The sequence below is a fragment of the Mustelus asterias genome, chromosome 1 (assembly GCF_964213995.1).
Source record: "Mustelus asterias chromosome 1, sMusAst1.hap1.1, whole genome shotgun sequence".
NCBI classification, from domain to species: Eukaryota; Metazoa; Chordata; class Chondrichthyes; order Carcharhiniformes; family Triakidae; genus Mustelus; species Mustelus asterias.
The window spans coordinates 74,591,178-74,611,942 of NC_135801.1; the positions used below are offsets into that span (position 1 = coordinate 74,591,178).

At 41.8% G+C, this 20,765-nt stretch overlaps 1 protein-coding gene across 1 annotated transcript in view; it reads right to left on the minus strand.

Moving 5' to 3' along the window:
- Window positions 1–20,765, minus strand: part of sec24d (SEC24 homolog D, COPII coat complex component) — a 173,463-nt gene that overhangs the window by 29,186 nt on the left and 123,512 nt on the right. The window contains exons 17-19 of the mRNA XM_078213821.1: window positions 13,385–13,530; window positions 10,520–10,658; window positions 2,933–3,051 (exon numbers count right to left, since the gene is read on the minus strand). Of these exons, the coding sequence (XP_078069947.1) occupies window positions 2,933–3,051; window positions 10,520–10,658; window positions 13,385–13,530 (404 nt within the window). The remainder of the gene's footprint in view (window positions 1–2,932; window positions 3,052–10,519; window positions 10,659–13,384; window positions 13,531–20,765) is intronic.

The following is a 20,765-nucleotide window of genomic DNA, read 5'->3' on the forward strand; positions in this document are numbered from 1 at the left end:
TTGATATTAAATCATAGGTAACGATTAACTTGATCAGCATTGTGAAAGTATTCAAATGCATTAGAGTAATTTATCTCATGGACAAAATGCTTTTCTGCATTGAATAGCATTGAGATTCAATTTTATGGGTCAATTCAACCTTGTGCCTGGATTTTTATCTTTGATTGACAGGTCAGCCACGTTTTCAGCTTTTGAAAAAGGGGAAAAGATGGCAGTCTGTTCCATTCTTTTAAAGGCTTATATGTATTCAGCTCTGGGGTTTTGTTGACATGGTTATGCAATGCAAACACATTTGGCGGAATTTTCCCCCAAAAATTCTAAGTGTCACAAAAGTCTGAAAACCGGAGTGTTTCACTTTGGTTTTTCCAGTGAGTTACCACAGGCAATTTTCCCACACTCAGTCAAATCTTTTGGCAGTCAAGAGTTTCACACCAGTAAAGGGGTGGGGGGGCTGAGCCTAAGCTTGCTGGGGAAGCCAGCTGCAGATGGTTAGGCACATGTCCTGATCTCCTATATACCACGTACAAAGTATATGGGAGATCGGTCAATTCCATCCCTGTCCCCCGGACATTGCCCCCATCAACTCCACCCTATGGACTCCCCTTCCCCAATCGCCACCCGCCCCACAGGCCCCCCCTCAGTCGCCACGTTCCCCACAAAACCCTCTCCCAACCAGCGGCCTCAACCCCCGATCGACGGCCCCACCACCAGCCCCCACCCCCAATGCAGGGTTCCCTCCTAGCCTTCCCTCCTACTGACCTCCCCCCTCCTCCTTGTCTGGCTCCACCTCCATCTGGCTCTGCCCCCATCAGATCCCTCCAACGTGAGGCCCTGCCCCCTCAGGCACTACCTGGTGGGCAGTACAAGGGTGCCTGCTGGGCACTGCCAGAGTGCAAGGCTGGCAGTACCAGGATGCCAGGCTGGCAGTGCCAGGTTATCACTGCCCACCCGGGGGGTTTCAATGGCCTCCGGTCCCACTGGCAAGGCCATTACATCCAGTCCGCGTTGGTGGGGACCAACTGTGATCCTCACTGGTGAGGACCTCCACCGGCGAGGTCGGAAAGGTAAGTGAGCCCAGACTATTACGTCCCAGGCTCACCAATGATATTAAAATTAACTAATGCATATTTAAATCAGCCTCGTGCTCTTCCCAGGCAAAAAGTTGATTATGTCGTCAAATGTTGGCTGGGAGGATTGCAAATGGCCCAACACTGGGCACAATGAGAGTTTTTGGCCTCCCGTTTAAATTTCCCGCCCCGCTACTCTAATTGACCAGCACAGCAGGGTGGAATAATCGTGCTCATTAGGAATGCTTGTTGAGCTCCAAACACAAATAATGGACTGAGGTCAGCAGTATTTGTAGATATAACTACCAAGGGGACTGTGGGCTTTGTTTTGGTTGACAGTTATGAGCTTCTAAGAGGATTATATTTTTCTGAAGACGTTTTTGAGTGCCCATTTATTTATTTTGATAGTCTTATAAAAAAATTAATGCTTTTTAAAGTGGAGTTTGAAATGCTGTGTGTTTCATTAATTGTTCATGAATAAAGGTTTTTTGAAGTAATTGTTGAATGGTCGTTCATTTATTTTGACAGTTTCATGCGCATCTAAAAGGTTTTCTAGTGTTATTATAGGGCTCATAAGTTTTGTACACAGTGTATACTCAAGTGAATGGATGGGGGGCTTTGAAGGGCCAAGGAGATTATGGAGGAAAGCATGGGGGTCTTGATGAGGCATGCAGGTTGATGGGGGTGGCTGGATTTTTGGGGGAGGGGGGCAGTGGTGTGCAAGGGAAATGGGCTAAGGTCTCTAACATTTATGTATGGCACTGGGCCATTGCTCCAGTAAATGGAGGTGGGTCTTTTAACCTGCCTACCTTAGCATCTGTCCAACTCCTACTGACATCAGGGCTGCTTTGGGTGGTGATAGTCTGGAGTTTGGGCTGTCTCCAATATCCTGTGATGAAAATAGTGTGGGCTTGACAACTCTACAGGAGGTATGATTGCAACATTGGAAAACCTCCCAACGTGTGATTCCCAGCTCAAAGAGGAAGATCTGGCTCTAAGCTTCAACAAAAATTAAGTTTGGCGTTCAACATCAGTCAGAAGCCCGTTGATCTACTTGTGTAAGAATGGAATATTTTAGATTTCAGATCAGATGGAGATAAGCAAGCTTCATTCTGACAGCAAAGTTTGTGCTTCCTCAAAAATCAAAGAGACATGTGGATGTTGATTTAAAGCCAGCAGGCAAAATTGCAAGTCACACGTGTTACTCCAGATTTCACGACTGGTATATTTTAACTCCCAGACTAGATTTAAATTTGACTAGCTTCTTTCCTCTCTGCTCCCTGATCATGTCAAGAACCGGACGCTCACCCACTTCTTGGGCATCATTTCCAGCAGACTTCCAGAAACCTAAATAAAAGGAGGTTGCATTCACTTTGTTGACATTGGCTTTAACTGTTGCAAGATGTAAGGTTATCAAAAGGAAGGTCCCAGACTCTCTATAACCATTCCGGAAGTGATGAAGTGGAGTTGTTATCCGTGGAGGTTCAGGTCCATGATATTTAGGTTTTCCAAGTAATTAAACTGAACAAAACATGGTTTGAATTTCTAGGATGAAATCAAATCTTCCCTTGAAAAAAATACTCAGGTTTCAGACAAAGCTAATCTGATGGCCACATTGGGTTGCAATATTTATATTCACACTGTTTGTTAATGTTTTTGTGACAAATTGCAATCATAATTTACACTGCAACCAAAGTAAACCAGAGAAAAAAGTAATAATGGCATTGTTTAATTTAAATTTAGGAAAGGTACCACTATAATTGGCAAAAAATTAAAAATAAAACTATCCATCATTTCTTAGATAATAGATAAATGTATTGTATTATACACTTCTGATTTGGTTTGAGGATGGTTAATGTACTCACCTGGCCAGCTGATGAGGGGCTGGCACAATTCTTCCTGTAACAAGCCAATATGTGGGCAGTTTGGTTAACCAGTATCTCTCTAACAGTCTTCAGTGGCTGGTTTAGAATGGCTCTGTATGCTGTATAGAATAAGCAAAATAAAAAATTTAAGACCTGCTCCCTATGCAAGGAAATCCTGGCCTAATGTGGCCAAGTAAAATAACCAGCATCATTATGGAAAACATTAATTATATTTAAATAGATTGAGAATAACTTAAGTAAATTTTAAAAGATTGCTGAAGGGAAGTTCAGAAAAATTGTATTTTTCAATCTGCCTATGAAGTGCTGCAATTGGGAAACAGCAGAGGACTTTTAAAGTGATTGTTCACAGTGCTCAGCAAAAGTATATACCAGTGATAAGGAAGGACTGTAGAAAAAGGGATAACCATGGATATCTAAGGAACTAAAGAAGGGTACCAAATTGAAAGAAAATGCATACAAAGTGGCAAAGATTAGTAGGAATCTAGAAAATTGGGAAATCTTTAAAGGTTAACAGAAAGCCACGAGAAAAGCTATAAATAAAAGAAAGATGGATTATGAGAGTAAACTAACTCAGAATATAAAAACAGATAGCAAAAGTTTCTTCAAATATATAAAATGAAAAAGATTGGCTAAAGTAAACATTGGTCCTTTAGAGGATGAGAAGGGGATGTAATAACTGGAAATGAGAAAATAGCTGAAGCATTGAACAGGTATTTTGTGTCGGTCTTCACAGTGGAAGACACAAATAACATGCCAAAAATTGACAGGAAGGCTATGGCAGGTGAGGACCTAGAAACTATCATTATCACGGAAGAAGTAATGTTGGGCAAGCTAATGGGACTAAAGGTAGACAAGTCTCCTGGCCCTGATGAAATGTATCCCAGGGTACTAAAAGAGTTGGCGGGGGAAATAGCAAACGCACTAGTGGTAATTTACGAAAATTCACTGGACTCTGGGGTGGTTCCCGAAGATTGGAAAATAGCAAATGTGACGCCACTGTTTCAAAAAGGAGGTAGACAAAAAGGCGGGTAACTATAGGCTGGTTAGCTTAACTTCTGTAGTAGGGAAAATGCTTGAATCTATCATCAAGGAAGAAATAGCGAGACACCTGGATATAAATTGTCCCATTGGTAAGACGCAGCATAGGTTCATGAAGAGCAGGTCAGGTTTGACGAATTTGGTGGAATTCTTTGAGAACATTACATGCGCAGTGGACAATGGGGAACCTGTGGATGTGGTGTATCTGGATTTTCAGAAGGCATTTGACAAGGTGCCGCACCAAACACTGCTACATAAGATAAAGGTGCACGATGTTACAGAAATGTATTAGCATGGATAGAGGATTTGTTAACTAACAGAAAGCAAAGAGTGGGGGTAAGTGGGTGTTTTTCTGGTTGGCGATCAGTGACTAGTGATGTGCCTCAGAGATCAGTGTTGGGACCACAATTGTTTACGATTTACATAGATGATTTGGAGTTGGGGACCAAGTGTACACATGACACTAAGAAGAGTGGCATAGCAAAGTGTGCAGAGGATGCTGAAAGTCTGCAAAGGGATATAGATAGTCTAAGTAAGTGGGCAAGGGTCTGGCAGATGGAGTACAATGTTGGTAAATGTGAGGTCATCCATTTTGGTAGGAATAACAGCAAAATGGACCATTATTTAAATGGTAAAAAATTGCAGCATGCTGCCGTACAGAGGAACCTGGGTGTCCTTGTGCAAGAATCACAAGGAGTTGGTTTTCAGGTGCAGCAGGTAATTAAGAAGGCAAATGGAATGTTGTCCTTTGTTGATAGAGGGATGGAATTTAAAAACAGCGAGGTTATGTTGCAGCTGTATAATGTGCTGGTGAAGCCACACCTGGAGTATTGTGTACAGTTTTGGTCTCCTTACTTGAAAAAGGATATACTGGCACTGGAGGGGGTGCAGAGAAGATTCACTAGGTGATTCCGGAGTTGAGAGGGTTGGCTTATGTGGAGAGACTGAGTAGGCTGGAGCTATACTCATTGGAATTCAGAAGAATGAGGGGAGATCTGATAGAAACATAAAAGATTATGAAGGGAATAGATAAGATCAAAGCAGGGAAGTTGTTTCCACTGGCAGGTGAAACCAGAGTTGAGGAGGAACTTCTTCTCCCAGAGGGTAGTGAATCTTTGGAATTCTCTGCCCAATGAAGCAGTAGAGGCTACCTCGTTAAATGTGTTTAAGTCACAGATAGATAGATTTTTAACCATTAAGGGAATTAAGGGTTATGGCGAGCGGGCGGGTAAGTGGAACTGAACCCACTGTCAGATCAGCCATGATCTTATTGAATGGCGGAGTAGGCTTGAGGGGCTAGATGGCCTACTCCTGCTCCTATTTCTTATGTTCTTATGTTTTTATGAACTAGGGGGAGCAGATTTAGGACTGAGTTGAGGAGGAACTTCTTCACACAAAGGGCTGTGAATCCGTGGAATTCCAGTGAAGCAGTTGAGGTTACCTCATTGAGTGTTTTTGAGGCAGGGATAGATACATTTTTGAACAGTAAAGAATTAAGGGTTATGGTGAGTGGACAGGTAAGTGGCGCTGAGTCCACAAAAAGATCAGCCATGATCTTATTGAATGGAGGAGCAGGCTCAAGGGACCAGATGGCCTACTCCTGCTCCTAGTTCTTATCTTCTTAATTCTTGGATCCTCTGACGAGCACTTGTTAATCAAAATGTTTGCACTCCTCAAGTAAGGAATGTACTTATTGTCATAAGGTTATGGATAATTGCAAATGAAGTGTGATGCTTAAGGAATACTTGATGCCAAGTACAGAACTCTTTCACTTTAACAGAGAATTTAATATGTCACAATAATTTGGTGCACACTGTCCTTCCATTTTGTATTTTTTATGAGGTGTAACATCAGAAGTGAAGAAATGTTTCCAGCCCCAGCAGTCCCTGCATCTTGATAAGAGCATGTTTTGACCCATGCAGGGAAATAAAGAAGTTAATTTCTAAAAAAACTGTTTGGCAATTGAACATGTTTTGTACCCATAAGCTTCTGACTCAGACAAAAATGCTACCAGCAGAACCAAATTTACACTGACCAATGCAATTAATTTTGCCAGATTTCAATAATCAATATTAAGAATATGAAAAATAGTGGAATGAAGTAGTCATTATGCCATCTATGATAACTGGATTGTTGTTAGAAAATGTTATTAGGAATGAGCATCTGTAGTTGCTGCTTCCACTAAAAATCCCCCATCAACATAGGTAATTTCACCTTGGATTGTTTTAATGTTCCTGACCTCCCAATTTCATCTTCTGCTGTGCCATATAAAGCTTAGAATGATGAAAGAATGTGTGCACAATACTTCAGATGGCAGTTCCCAGATACTGAGGTAATTCCCAACTGAGATTTATGCCATGTGTGATGTTAGTGTACCTTTAAGAGTTTTTTAAAAATTCATGCTCACAGTGTTAAGTGATGTCATTGTTGGGAAAGAAAAAAGCCTGTGTTCAGGTGACAGGGATTTCATTTTCAGTTTCAGTTTGGAGCTGCAGGTTGGAGTTGAGTTTTAGAAGGGACAGCAAGCTCCCTCCCTCCCTGTTGTTTTGAAAATTCTGTTGGCTGAAGGGTGAAAATCTGTTGTTGTTGGGGGCTGGACCGGAGCCTCTCTGGTGCTTTGGGAAGCTGTCTTGTCTTCAAACCATTGAGAGAATCCAGAGAACTGCAGACTTCAACCAACAGACTCAAATTCCATTAGTCATTGGAGCATTAGTCTGAGCATTAAACCTGTGAAAAGGGTCTATTGTCTATGGGAGGTTTTGGTTTTGATTGGGACAACTTATGTATATTCATTAAGGGCTATAAATTATAGTGGTTGTTTTGTTTCTTGTTTGTATTGATAAAAGTTCTTGCTAATTTTCTTTCCATACCTGTTAACTTTATTCTTAAATAAACTTTGTTTGATAAAAGCTCCATAGTGGATGTTTTGAATCATTCCTGAAGTGAAACATTTCATGCTTATCCTAGCCAAATTCAAAATGCAAATCTTATGATTCAGGCAGGCTTTATAAAACACTTTGGAGTTTCTAACCTGAACCATAACACATGTCTCATCAGAAATTGAAAAATAAGTGGTATTTAGCACCCATCTTCAGCTTTCTCCTAATACCAGCAAAGCACTTCTTCAACTGGATTCAGATACAAGGGAATTTTCTGACTACATTGACTGGTTGGTGACTTCAACTGTTCCATTGTGCTTTTACTGGGGGATGGCCTTCAGCCCCAGGGATCATCGTCCTGGCTTGCTAAGCAGGGCCTTCAATCCCTCTGAGTCAATCTTAGCCAAAATACCCACATGCCTCCATAGGATAGCCACTGCCAGAGGCCATTAATGCTAGACTCTGTTGTGATGCACAGGAATGATGCCTTCACGTACAGAGAATCATCTGGTTTGAGATGGAAAATGTCCAATTGCAACTAGGTGAGAGAGTAAAGATAATACTGGGGTTTGGGGTGGGGGGGGGGGCGGGGGGGGAAGGTGGTGTGTGTGTTTGTGTGCGTGTGGTGGGGGGGAGGGGGCTGACTGTTGGCATGTTCCAAGTTAGCACTGGAGCAAACTTGTTTCACCTTTATACCAATACTAAAATCATGGATTGAGATTCTATTATTGCTGCCCTAATACAACAGTTAGAAATATAATCTTAAATGAACAAATATAGTATTCACAAAGGAACATGCTGATGTAATGTACCATTTTGAGATTATGGTGATATAGTGCCATAATTACAGCCGTTTGCAAAGAAAACAACTGCTTTGACTGCCTGATGACATGTGATATCAATATGACTAGAATTCTATTTGGATTAATCATTGGGAAATGAGTCACTTATATTTATTAAGGCACACATTTTACACTGAACGAAAAAGGGTTTCTTTTTGTAGGTAGATAAAAATCAGGCCAGCTAATACAAGACTAACTTAACGGAGTTGCAGTTCACCTACAGTGCAAAGGCTTCTCTGTATATTCACAAACACAAACATTCGAACTGTAATAATCCTTCATAATGTCAGCTGTGGCACTTAAAAAAGTGTTCCCAAGCTGATAATGTACTTTGCGTATTTATAGCAGCAGAACAAAGCTCAGTCAAGCAGGCACATTCCAATGCTATTGAATGAGTGCAGACCTTGCTCCAAGTTTGGGAGAGCTTTGCTATACTGTATAAATTCACTGCTATAAAGCAGTTTAAAGTTTGTTGATCTAAAAAATCAAAACACGTTAAAATAAGAACTGTTAATTATTCAACGTTAAAGTTTTATATTGCTGTCTTTATCAAATGGGGTATCCAATTTATTCGTGATATAGAATGTTGTTGATTTTTCAAATAAAATATTGGCGATGATAGAAATTCATTGGACATATGTGGCAAGTCAGGAGCAGTGTTAATACCTGTATATCCAAACACTAACTCAGTAGAGGGAGGACGTCATGTGTACCAAATGAATAGGACACACTGGACTGTCAGAGAAATTATAAATGCTGCTGTGGGCTGCATGTTAGAGCACAAGGTGGGTAAATTCAACTAGTGCCCAAAACAGGCAGCAATTCAGTCAGCATTTGCTATATATACTATTCCATGTCAGGCTGAAGCCAAAGCCAAGTTCTCTTATTACAAACAGATTAATTATGTGGAAGGAGGAACATTTGTCTGGACGGTCCCGTTGCATATTCTCGCAGTCTATCCCTAGATGGTCAACTGAGGCAAGATAGCGCAAGGTAATCTATGTGCGGATCCACAAGAGATGGGTGAGATCCCAAATGAATATTTCTCATCAGTATTTACTGTTGAGAAAAGCATGGATGTTAGGGAACTTGGGGAATTAAATATTGATGTCTTGAGGAGTGTACATATTACAGAGAAGGAGGTGCTGGAAGTCTTAAAGCGCATCAAGGTAGATAAATCTGCGGGACCTGATGAGGTATATCCCAGGACGTTGTGGGAGGCTAGGGAGGAAATTGCGGGTCCCCGAGCCGAGATATTTGAATCATCGATAGTCACGGGTGAGGTGCCTGAAGATTGGAGAGTGGCAAATGTTGTGCCTTTGTTTAAAAAGGGCTGCAGGGAAAAGCCTGGGAACTACAGGCCAGTTAGCCTCACATCTGTGATGGGTAAATTGTTGGAAGGTATTTTGAGAGACAGGATCTACAGGCATTTAGTGATGCAAGGACTGATTAGGGACAGTCAGCATGGCTTTGTGTGTGGAAAATCATGTCTCACAAATTTGATTGAGTTTTTTGAAGGGGTAACCAAGAAAGTAGAGGAGGGCAGTGCAGTTGATGTTGTCTACATGGATTTTAGCAAGGTCTTTGACAAGGTACCGCATGGTAGGTTGCTGCATAAAGTTAAATCTCTCAGGATCCAGGTTGAGGTATCTAAATGGATACAAAATTGGCTTCTTGACAGAAGCCAGAGGGTTTTTCAAACTGGAGGCCTGTGACCAGCGGTGTGCCTCAGGGATCAGTGCTGGGCCCACTGTTATTTGTCATTTATATTAATGATTTGGATGAGAATATAGGGGGCATGGTTAGTAAGTTTGCAGATGACACCAAGATTGGTGGCATGGTGGACAGTGAGGAAGGTTATCTCCAATTGCAGCGGGATCTTGATCAATTGGACCAGTGGGCTGACGAATGGCAGATGGAGTTTAATTTAGACAAATGTGAGGTAATGCATTTTGATAGATTGAACCAGGGCAGGACTTACTCAGTTAATGGTAGGGCACTGGGGAGAGTTACAGAACAAAGAGATCTGGAGGTACAAGTTCATAGCTCCTTGAAAGTGGAGTCACAGGTGAACAGAGTGGTGAAGAAGGCATTCGGCATGCTTGGTTTCATCGGTCAGAACATTGAATACAGGAGTTGGGATGTCTTGTTGAAGTTGTACAAGACATTGGTAAGGCCACACTTGGAATACTGTGTGCAATTCTGGTCACCCTATTATAGAAAAGATATCATTAAACTTGAAAGAGTGCAGAAGTGATTCACTAGGATGCTACCGGGACCTGATGGATTGAGTTATAAGGAGAGGCTGAATAGACTGGGACTTTTTTCTCTGGAGCGTAGGAGACTGAGGGGTGATCTTATAGAGGTCTATAAAATAATGAGGGGCACAGATCAGCTAGATAGTCAATATCTTTTCCCAAAGGTAGGGGAGTCTAAAACTAGAGGGCATAGGTTTAAGGTGAGAGGGGAGAGATACAAAAGTGTCCAGAGGGGCAATTTTTTCACACAGAGGGTGGTGAGTGTCTGGAACAAGCTGCCAGAGGTAGCAGTAGAGGCGGGTACAATTTTATCTTTTAAAAAGCATTTAGATAGTTACATGGGTACGATGGGTATAGAGGGATATGGGCCAAATGCGGGCAACTGAGATTAGTTTAGGGGTTTAAAAAAAAACGCGGCATGGACAAGTTGGGCCGAAGGGCCTGTTTCCATGCTGTAAACCTCTATGACTCTAAGTGGGATGGAGGGAGGGAAAAACCAAGGGAAGAACTGAGGGGAATTAAAACCATTTTAAATGACAAATTACTTACCTGACTTGGCAAAGAAATTGATAAGTGCATCTGTCTCACAGCTCTTGTACAAATCAGCATGCTGGGAACTGCAGTTCAGAGCCAGATTGTGGATGCGCAGACGCCTGTGACCAGCAACATTAGTATACAGCAAGGCACACTGGGGGAAAAAAAAACAAAGCACATGATATGTATTCCTTGTGCTTCTAGTTCATAAGCTATAGCTTTTAATCCATTTCAACCACCTACTTAGTTAAATATGAAAAATATACTGCATTAATGCAAGAAACGAATAACAATCAAGAAAGACGAACAATGATTAGAAAATTTTGGCACGGTAATACTTGTGAATAGAGTGACCTGGTGACGTCTTTAGGATAAAGATTATGAACTTGCACCTGATATGGAGTTTCATGTGCAGACCATGCAAATTGGGAACTTAAAGAATTTTGCCCTGCAAAATTTTCACCTGTTATGGATACAGTTAGAAATTCCTGCTTCCCACGGCATCTTCAATTCCTGCCATGTGCAGCCAAGTACGAGGAGTACAAACTTGAACCACTTCGACTTTAGGAGCTACACCTGCATCTTGAATTGCCTTCTTTCCAATAAAGCTGGGGTAAAATTTTTCACTGCAACACTATGGATTGCACTCCCTATCAGCATCAAACAATCCATCGCAGCAACATGACAATCCATATATGGTCACCTACTGTCAAAGTATTCCTGTAACTCTAAGTAGTGCAGCATCATTCACTGTGATGTTCTTTTGACGTTGTTCCCTGTTAAGAACATAAGAAATAGGAGCAGGAGTAGGCCATCTAGCCCCTCGAGCCTGCCCCACCATTCAATAAGATCATGGCTGATCTCAACACTACTTTACTGCAACTTGTTTTGTTTAGGAGTTGCTTACAAAATTATCAGTTTCATCGTGAGCTGGTTAATTGATTCTTAGGTAAATTGGATGGTTTCAGTTATGTTAAGAAAGAAATAACTATAAATCTGAAAGAAAAATGTAATACAAACATGCTCTAAATCTTGTTCTGCTTTTGTTTAATAAGTGCTAAATTTAGTCCAAAAGAGAATTTTACTTTCCGTTTTCCATTGCATCGTTTGTCCTGAAGTCTTCAAACTTTCCACACTTCTATTAGTTTAAAAGTTAAGGTGGAATCTGAGTGTAATATTATAAGATTGAAATGTTTCAGTTTATACAGAAGTGATGTGTTCACTTATACAGAAACTGCAGCACCATTGGGTAGCTTGTTTGCACACTTTTGGTATTGTGTAACTTTATCTGTAATACTCCAGTGGAATATGATTAAGTACTTTGCCTTAACATTTAAAATATTATTTATTATTATTAAGGTGTCAGCCTTGCCTCAGTGTTAACACTGTCACCTCCGAGTCAGAACATTGTGGATTCAAGTCCCACACCAGAGGTTCAAAGCATAATCTAGGCTGACACTTCAATGGTGACTGCACTTCAAAAGGTACTTAATTGGCTGTTTACGTACTTTATGAAGTCCTGAAGTCATGATAAATGCCAAATAAGTGCAAGTACCTTTTAAAAAACTCATTATTTTCTTCTCCTCCATTCCTTTGGCTCCAAGCCAACCAAATAAGATTATGAGAAAGCTATTTGCTCTGAAGTTTCTACCATTAATGCTATTTTAGTATTTATTGCTAATTCTTAATTACCCTTGAGCACTGATCATAAGCCACTTCTTGAACCGCTGCAGTTCATCTGATGTGGGTAGACCCACAGTGGTGTTAGTGAGGACTTTCCAAGATTTTGACCCAGTGACATTGAAAAAATAACAATATACTTCCAAGTCAGGGTGGTGCATGACTTAGAAATGGATGTATTCCCATGTGTCTGCTGCTCTTGTCCTTCTAGAGGGCTGAGACCATGGGTTTGGAAAGTGCTGTCAAAGGAGCCTTGGCAATTTGTTGCAGTGCATCTTGTAGATGGTACAGACTGCTGATCTACACTGGTAGTGGATGGGATGCCAAGCAAGCAGGCTGCTTTGCCCTAGAAGCTATTGAGCTTTTTCAACGTTGTTGGAGCTGACCACATCTAAGCAAGTGGAGAGTATTCCATCACACTCCTGACTTGTGGCTTGTGAACAGCTTTAGTGAGACAGGAGGTGAGTTGACATATTAGAGGGTTAAAGATGGCATTTTTCTGTAGCTTATTGCATTCTTCATTTGAGCAGCATCTTGATCACACTCAATGACAGAATGGTTAATATTGAAAGCCTACCATCCTGAACCAAGGGGAAAAAGGAGCGAAAGAAAGACAAATAGAAAGAAAGAGGAAAGAAAGAACTAGCATGTATCCATTCCCCATCCCCAGGCGTGTTTTATAGTGGCCTTAGCAGTCTGCCATTGACTAGCGATGGGATCTTCTGACCCTGTTGCTGTCAATCGGTTTTTCCATTGTTCTGATGCTCCGTGTTGGGGAACCCGTGGTAGGAGGTTGCCATCAGCAAAACCAGGAGAGTCCGCTGGCGGGAATGGCCGGAAAACTGACTATTTTGTAGTGTCTCTCTTGACCTTTATCAAATTATTATTTTTGAAGTGTAGTTGTTATGCACAATCAATTTATACAGTAAGGTGCTGCATATGACAGCAAGATGCATGACTAATTAAACTGTTATTGGCAATGCTGGTTGAAGGACTCAGGGGGTATTCTTTTGCTCATTGTGTCCTACCATTCCATGCCACTGCCTCTTTTACCACTGCATTCCTGGCCGCTATCAACTTTTAACCTAAATGTAACTTCGCAGAGTTGACTGCCATTTTGTAAAACAATCCGACAAGTGTTGTGTTTTGGAAACTCTTTTTGTATTTTGTGGAGAGTTCAGTTGTATTGATGCACTATACCTGGATTAAGGCTCCATTCTCTTCATTGAGTTTATCATCATGCTTGAATTCTACGGTGATTGCCTTATCACAGTCAATGGCAGCCACTTCCACATCTGTTGTGTTGTTCATATACATGGAACCCAAGAAGTCAGTTGCTCTGAAACCTTGATAGATAAAATATTTTTTAAAATAATATACAGAATGTACAGAGAACACAAAAAAGATGCTAAGAAACAGTTGCATGCATCACTGGTTCCCTCATCTGTAAAGGGCAGCTGTTCAACACTTGTAAACATTAGTGCCGAAACCTCCGAACTCGTCCGAGGCTGGGATTCTCCGGTACCAGTGCAGCGAATGGAGTCTTGGCTGAGCACCAAATTCTCCATTGTCGTTGGCAATGGGACAGCAATGGATGAGATCTTGCCCTGGGCATTTAATGAGAGATTATAATCCTTTATCATTATAAAAAGTAATACAAATACATAATTTTGCCATTTTTGTCTTGTATCGATCATTCATAATGCATCAAAACAATAGCCGATATCTCCGGTTCCCCAGGAGGTTGTACCCCATAAAATACACTGGGGGAACCCACTGGTAATCTCTACGCAAGGACGACATGGAAATCGCCCGGGAAGTTTTAGTTTCTGTTGGGCAATTAGCCTACATCTGGAACATTTCAAAAGTACTTTTTAAATCGGAGACTTTGGATGGTTCCTACATTCTCATCAGAATAGTAACCCAGAAAACGTTAGAAAGGCTAAAACCACTTCCAATTACTGGATAACTGTACTACTGTTCATCCCACCCACTCCCCCAGCCCCCTCTGGGCCACCCATTTCCACACAATCCCCCCCACCATACACCCGACTATTCCCAACTTTTTCAAAACCCGGCTACCCCTCACACCTCAAACCCTGACTAGCATCCACACTTCAAACTCTGATTACATAGAACATAGAACATAGAACATTACAGCGCAGAACAGGCCCTTCGGCCCACGATGTTGCACCGACCAGTTAAAAAAAAAACTGTGACCCTCCAACCTAAACCAATTTCTTTTCGTCCATGAACCTATCTACGGATCTCTTAAACGCCCCCAAACTAGGCGCATTTACTACTGATGCTGGCAGGGCATTCCAATCCCTCACCACCCTCTGGGTAAAGAACCTACCCCTGACATCGGTTCTATAACTACCCCCCCTCAATTTAAAGCCATGCCCCCTCGTGCTGGATTTCTCCATCAGAGGAAAAAGGCTAACACTATCCACCCTATCTAAACCTCTAATCATCTTATATGTTTCAATAAGATCCCCTCTTAGCCGCCGCCTTTCCAGCGAAAACAATCCCAAATCCCTCAGCCTCTCCTCATAGGATCTCCCCTCCATACCAGGCAACATCCTGGTAAACCTCCTCTGCACCCTCTCCAAAGCCTCCACATCCTTCCTGTAATGTGGGGACCAGAACTGCACACAGTACTCCAAGTGCGGCCGCACCAGAGTTGTGTACAGTTGCAACATAACGCTACGACTCCTAAATTCAATCCCCCTACCAATAAACGCCAAGACACCATATGCCTTCTTAACAACCTTATCTACTTGATTCCCAACTTTCAGGGATCTATGCACACATACACCTAGATCCCTCTGCTCCTCCACACTATTCAAAGTCCTCCCGTTAGCCCTATACTCAACACATCTGTTATTCCTACCAAAGTGAATTACCTCACACTTCTCCGCATTAAACTCCATCCGCCACCTCTCGGCCCAACTTTGCAACCTGTCTAAGTCTTCCTGCAAACTACGACACCCTTCCTCACTGTCTACCACACCACCGACTTTGGTGTCATCAGCAAATTTGCTAATCCACCCAACTATACCCTCATCCAGATCATTAATAAATATTACAAATATTACCCAACATTCCAACCCCTGACTCTTCCTCATCCCTTCCTGACGATTCATGCCCCTACATCCCTGATTAACCCCATCTTCCACCTCCAAACTACCCCCACCCCCTTTTCACCAAAACCTCTCAACACCCAACTCGATCACCCCCCGACTTCCTGACTACTCTCCCAAGCCCCTAATCCCACAACACTCGACTACCCTCCTGAACTCTTGACTAAACCCCACCATCCCTCACGCCGACTACCCCCACTACCTCAGCCACTAACTACCCACATCCTCCGTGATCTCTCCTGATCCCCCATACCTGCAGCTAACTTCCACCACCCCCACCCCATGATTCCCCATCCAACTCTCCCAGCCCCGACTACCCTCCACCCCGAATAAACCCCCATTCTCTGACTAAACTTCCTTCACCCCCCCAAACTAACCCACTTACCCCCCCACTAACCACACAATACCACCGTTTACTGATTTATAGCAGCATATCCCCTACCCCCCCCCCCCCCCAAGTACCCTCTCCACTCCCACCCCCCACTACCCTCTTCATCCCACTGCCTACATCCTACTCACACTAAACACCCGATAGCCCCACTTACTGGTTTATGGTAGCTGGTGTTGTTAAAAGGGTAGTAAAGGGGCATAGCTTCATTTCTCTAACTCTGCTGCACTACACAGAAAGGACTCCAGAAGTAGCTCTGCTGGACATTCCTCAGTAGGCCCGGATCAGAAGTCCAGAGAGTTTTGTGCAACTTCAGACTTGGTTAAGTAAAAATGAGTGGAATGGCAATGCGACCACTCCATGGAAGATTCTGCTCAACGTCATGGGCAAATTTTCTGTCCTCATTATTGTTTACTTCACATAAATTAAAGCACACCAATTTTAATCCAAAATTGTTGTGTTATCTATAAAACTTCTGAAAACCGCGTAACCATTTTAACCACTGTTGTGGAATAATAATGTTATTTAAATTTAGGTTAATCAATGTACAATATAATCCTGTACAATATAATCAAATCAGTGAACTTCTGCACCGCTAAGGCCTTTTTTTGCGACAATAAGTCTCCACTGTGCATTTTTCAAATATAATTTATGTTTTTTGGATTATCTTGTTTTTAATTGCAAGAGTTTTTAATGCAATATTTTGCTAAATATTTAAAATAATAAATGACATCACAGGAAGAAAGGATTGTGCCCATTGCACCCAATTCTAGCTCTTTGTCTGAAGCTGCCTATTTTACGAATATTTTAGATTTTTCTGATCTTTTCTGTGTACTTTTACATTTTTCCTTGTCAAATAATTATTCCGTCCCCTTTAGTGCAGCAAAATGTGGAGCTGACAGACTCTTTATTTTAAATGCTGCTCGTTATGGCCTAAACTTAATAAAATATTTTTGGCTTCTTAATGACATTCTTTGACAAGTACTAAGCAGTGTAATGAAATCCATTTGTAAGCCATGCAAATATAATCAAGTTGATGTGCAATACATGAGTGATGCAAGAATGTGGAGTGCTTTGTGCTTGCTGTGGAATTGAGGAACAATGGGACATTTTCACTGATGATTATGAAACCACGAGCTAGAAATTACTTCTGACACACATTTGGAGTTAATTGTGGATTACGGAAGGTTTCTGGGAAAATTCCTGCCTTCTCATTAATCCTTTTAATTCTTTATTTCAGCAGCACATGGATGCTGTGTTATTATAGCAGGCTTGCAAATGGAGCACAGAGGCCAATTAGACACTTGAGCAGCATTTAAATTGACTCAGCTAAGGATAAAAAAGAACGTTGGAGACAGAAGGCCGAGGGATATTTACTGCAACATTTCTGTGAAATGGAGGTCAAACTGAGTGAGAACCCTCACCGGTTGATGACCATGTGCAGGAAGTCCTCGTCCACAAAATCTGGGCAACAATGGACATTTCTCTTTTTCAGCCTTCCTCATTGCTCTCCTAGTTTTGTATCATCTACAAATCCAACAGTTTTGTACTGAGATTTGAAATCAAGGCAATTTACAAACAGTCATGATCCCAAGATCAAGCCCCGAAATGCTCTATTCCACTTCTTCCCACGCTGACATAATTCAAGAATAACTTGCAGTTCCATAGTGCTGAAAAACATTTTGTTTCTGGACGCTGGTCAAACAAGCAATGTGCCAATTGAGAAACAGTGGAGGAGTCAAGAAAGGTGGTGGTGAAGTAGAGTGGGTGTTGTCCACAGGTGTGGGAAAACTGACAAAGATTGCTTGGGTAATTTTGCTAAGGGGGATGAAGTAGATAAGAAACAAAAAAGAGAGGCAAGGATAGATCCTTGGGGGATACCACAGGTAAGAGTGCCAGGTCAGAAAAAAAAAATGCGGATGATTCCTCCACTTAGATGGCACCACTAAAATGCTATACTACGTTAATACTGCATTGGAGTGACCTTAAGTGATTTTTGTCCTCAAGTCCAGTAGTGGGACCTGAACCAACAACTTAATGATTCAGAGACAAGAGTGCTCAATTGAACCATTCAATTACTTTGGAGAGAAGGAGGAGGTTGGAAATGGAGTGGTATTTTGCAAAGTCACTAGCGGCGAGGGTGGTCAAGGGTGGTTTTATGAGGATGGTTAATGACTGGAGATTTGAAGGAGAGTGGAAAAGATCTGAGGAAAGGAAACCATTAACAATATCAACATACACGGAGACCAGGAAAGAAAGTTGGGTGGTTAGCAGATTGGTGGGAAATAGGATCCAGGGAGATGGGGATGGATCTCATAAACAAGATGAGCTTGAAGAACATGACAGGAAATAGAAGAGAAATGAGAGAACAATGCGAGTTCTGCCCAGGGGATACCTTAGGAGGAATCTGGTGTGATGGGCAGTGGCAGAGCTGAATGCTCCACCCTGACTCTGTAATCTTCTCCAAAACTACAACCCCCTAAGATAGCTGTGCTCTTCCAATTCTACCCTCTTGAGCATCTTTGATTTTAACTGAAGCACCAGACATACCAAAAAAATGAGGTGCCAACCTGTTGAGGCTACAACCCAGAAATACTTGGGTGCCAAACAGTTGTAGCAGCACGTGGTAGATATTTAAACAAAACACTGCAGATGTTGGAGATCAGAAATAAGAACAGAAAATGTTAGAAAAATTCAGATGGTCAGGTAGTGTCGTTGGAGAGAGAAACACAGTTAACATTTTGAACCCTGTATGACTTATTGGCGCAGGATAGCTAGGTGATCCCGCAACCAACAGATCATCAGATCTGAGCTCTGCAGACCTGCCACATCCAGTCGTGAATGGTGGTGGACAATCAAACAATGAACAGGAGCAGATGCCTCCACAAAAATCACCATCCTCAATGATGGAAAGCCCAGCACCCAAGCGTGAAAGATAAGGCTGAAGCATTTGCAACCATCTTCAGCCAGAAGCACAAAATGGATGATCCATCCCGGCCCCCTCTTGAGGTCCTCAGCATCACAGATGGCAGCCTTCAGACAATTTAACTAATTCCATGTGATATCAAAAAACAGCTGAAGACACTAGATACTGCAAAAGCTATGGGCCCAGACAATATTCTGGCAATATTACTGCTCAGAACTAGCTTCATCCCTAGCCAAGCTGTTCCAGCAAAGCTACAACACTGGCAACGTGGAAAATGTGTCTCCGCAGTTATGCTGAAGCTATCTTGCTGAATTCCTACCTTACCTGTAATGATCCCAGTAAGCCTCTTTTGCTCTCCTTTCATGATTAGTACAAGAATGTTTTCTTTTAATCTCACTTTTAATTTGTTAATTATTTTTGGTTCATATTTTCTTAATCTGAGACTATTAGATGTATATTTGTTCAGTATCTTTAGTATTCTTAAGTGTTGTTTAACATTCCCCTTCAATCCAATTGCTTTAGATCCCTTAATTTAGTGTTTTCAAGTTATATGCCTTGCTCCTACCTTGGTTACATCTGAATCACAGATCATTCTAAAAATAATCACCCTGTGGCTGCTGATCTTCGGGCTACGATGACTTCTACTTCCTCGATATTATCTCAGTCATTGATAGATATTAGGTGAGCATTACCTCTCAATGATCCTGATGCACTTGGGTTATGAGGCCAATTGCACTTATCAATTTGGGCTTTAAAGTGCTTTATATTTATTTGGTTGAGGGCTACTATTCCAATTACTTTCCCAATGTTACACAACATTCTTGTTTTCTGTTAGATCTTTTCTGGTTGACTTGTTGATCTTTAATGTATCCTAATGATAGTTTGGATTTTTTAAAAATCAGATGTAACGAACTAGAGTAATTTATTTCCATTTTCTTTCTGTTAATCGTGGTGTTTTTAAATGCTCTATACATTCAAATGTTACATTCCTTCCCATCTTACAATTTGCTACAATAACTTCCAGTATATCATTTCTGATATTTTCAATATTCATGAATATATAGTTTATTGTAGATTTACTGCATTTCATGATTCCTCAAGTCTGCGTTTATCTAATCTCTTGTGTCTTCTGTGTCCCTGTGGCTATCTTAAGCTGAATATTTATCTAATCTGGGGTTTCGCTTATAAGTTTTAAATGAATTTGATTGCTATTCAATGTTCCATCAAAACATAGAAGTTCACACAGGATAGGACATTTGGCCTATTGTGTCTGTGCTGGCTCTTTGCAATCTTAAATGAATGCTCAAGCCTTCCTCCCTTCCCAATATCTTGTATTTTCTTCTATTTACATACTTATGCAATTTCCCTTGGATATATTCAAAGTTCTCAGTTTCAATCATGCCTGTGGTGAAGAATTCCATGCTTAAACAACCCTTCCTATGAAGAAATTTCACCTAAACATCTCTCCAACTTTCTTATGCGGTAACTTAATGGTTGCACTTGCTGTCACTGCAATAACAGAGGGTGCACTCATCACACATTCAAGCCGGAATTCTCCAATCTTGCCCACGACTGGGATTCTCCGATCCCGCTGCTGTGAACGGAAATTTGGCTGAGCGCCATATACTCCGTTCTCACTGGCAGCAGTAGTGGGTCATGCAAGACTGGAGAATTCCGGCCATAGTTGCAGTGCCCGTGACGTCACGGCCAGTGACACCGGCATTAAAGAACAGTTAGGGATGCCTCCTGATCAATGTCCGCCTCCTTGCCACCTCACCTGCTGCCTCTCCCCTAACCTCACAGACATGCTTGCCGCACAGTTTCCACTTTTGCTGGCTGTTTAGCTCTTGGAGCATGGCAGTGAGCAGGTGGTGTGGATGCAAAGTGGCAGCCAGAGAGCCGACAAGAGGCAGCAAGTAGCAGCAGCGGTGGGGTGTGCAGTGAGCTGGGCAGCGAGGGGACAGTGAGTTGTGCAGCAAGGGGGTAGTGAAACATTGGTAGCACTTACTTCCTGTTCCAGTGTGGTGACAGGAAATACAGTGTAATTTGACAACGATGATTCCTACTCACTGACTCTTGATAAATAGCCTTTCTTGATAAAATAGTCTTTCTATGTCCATTCTC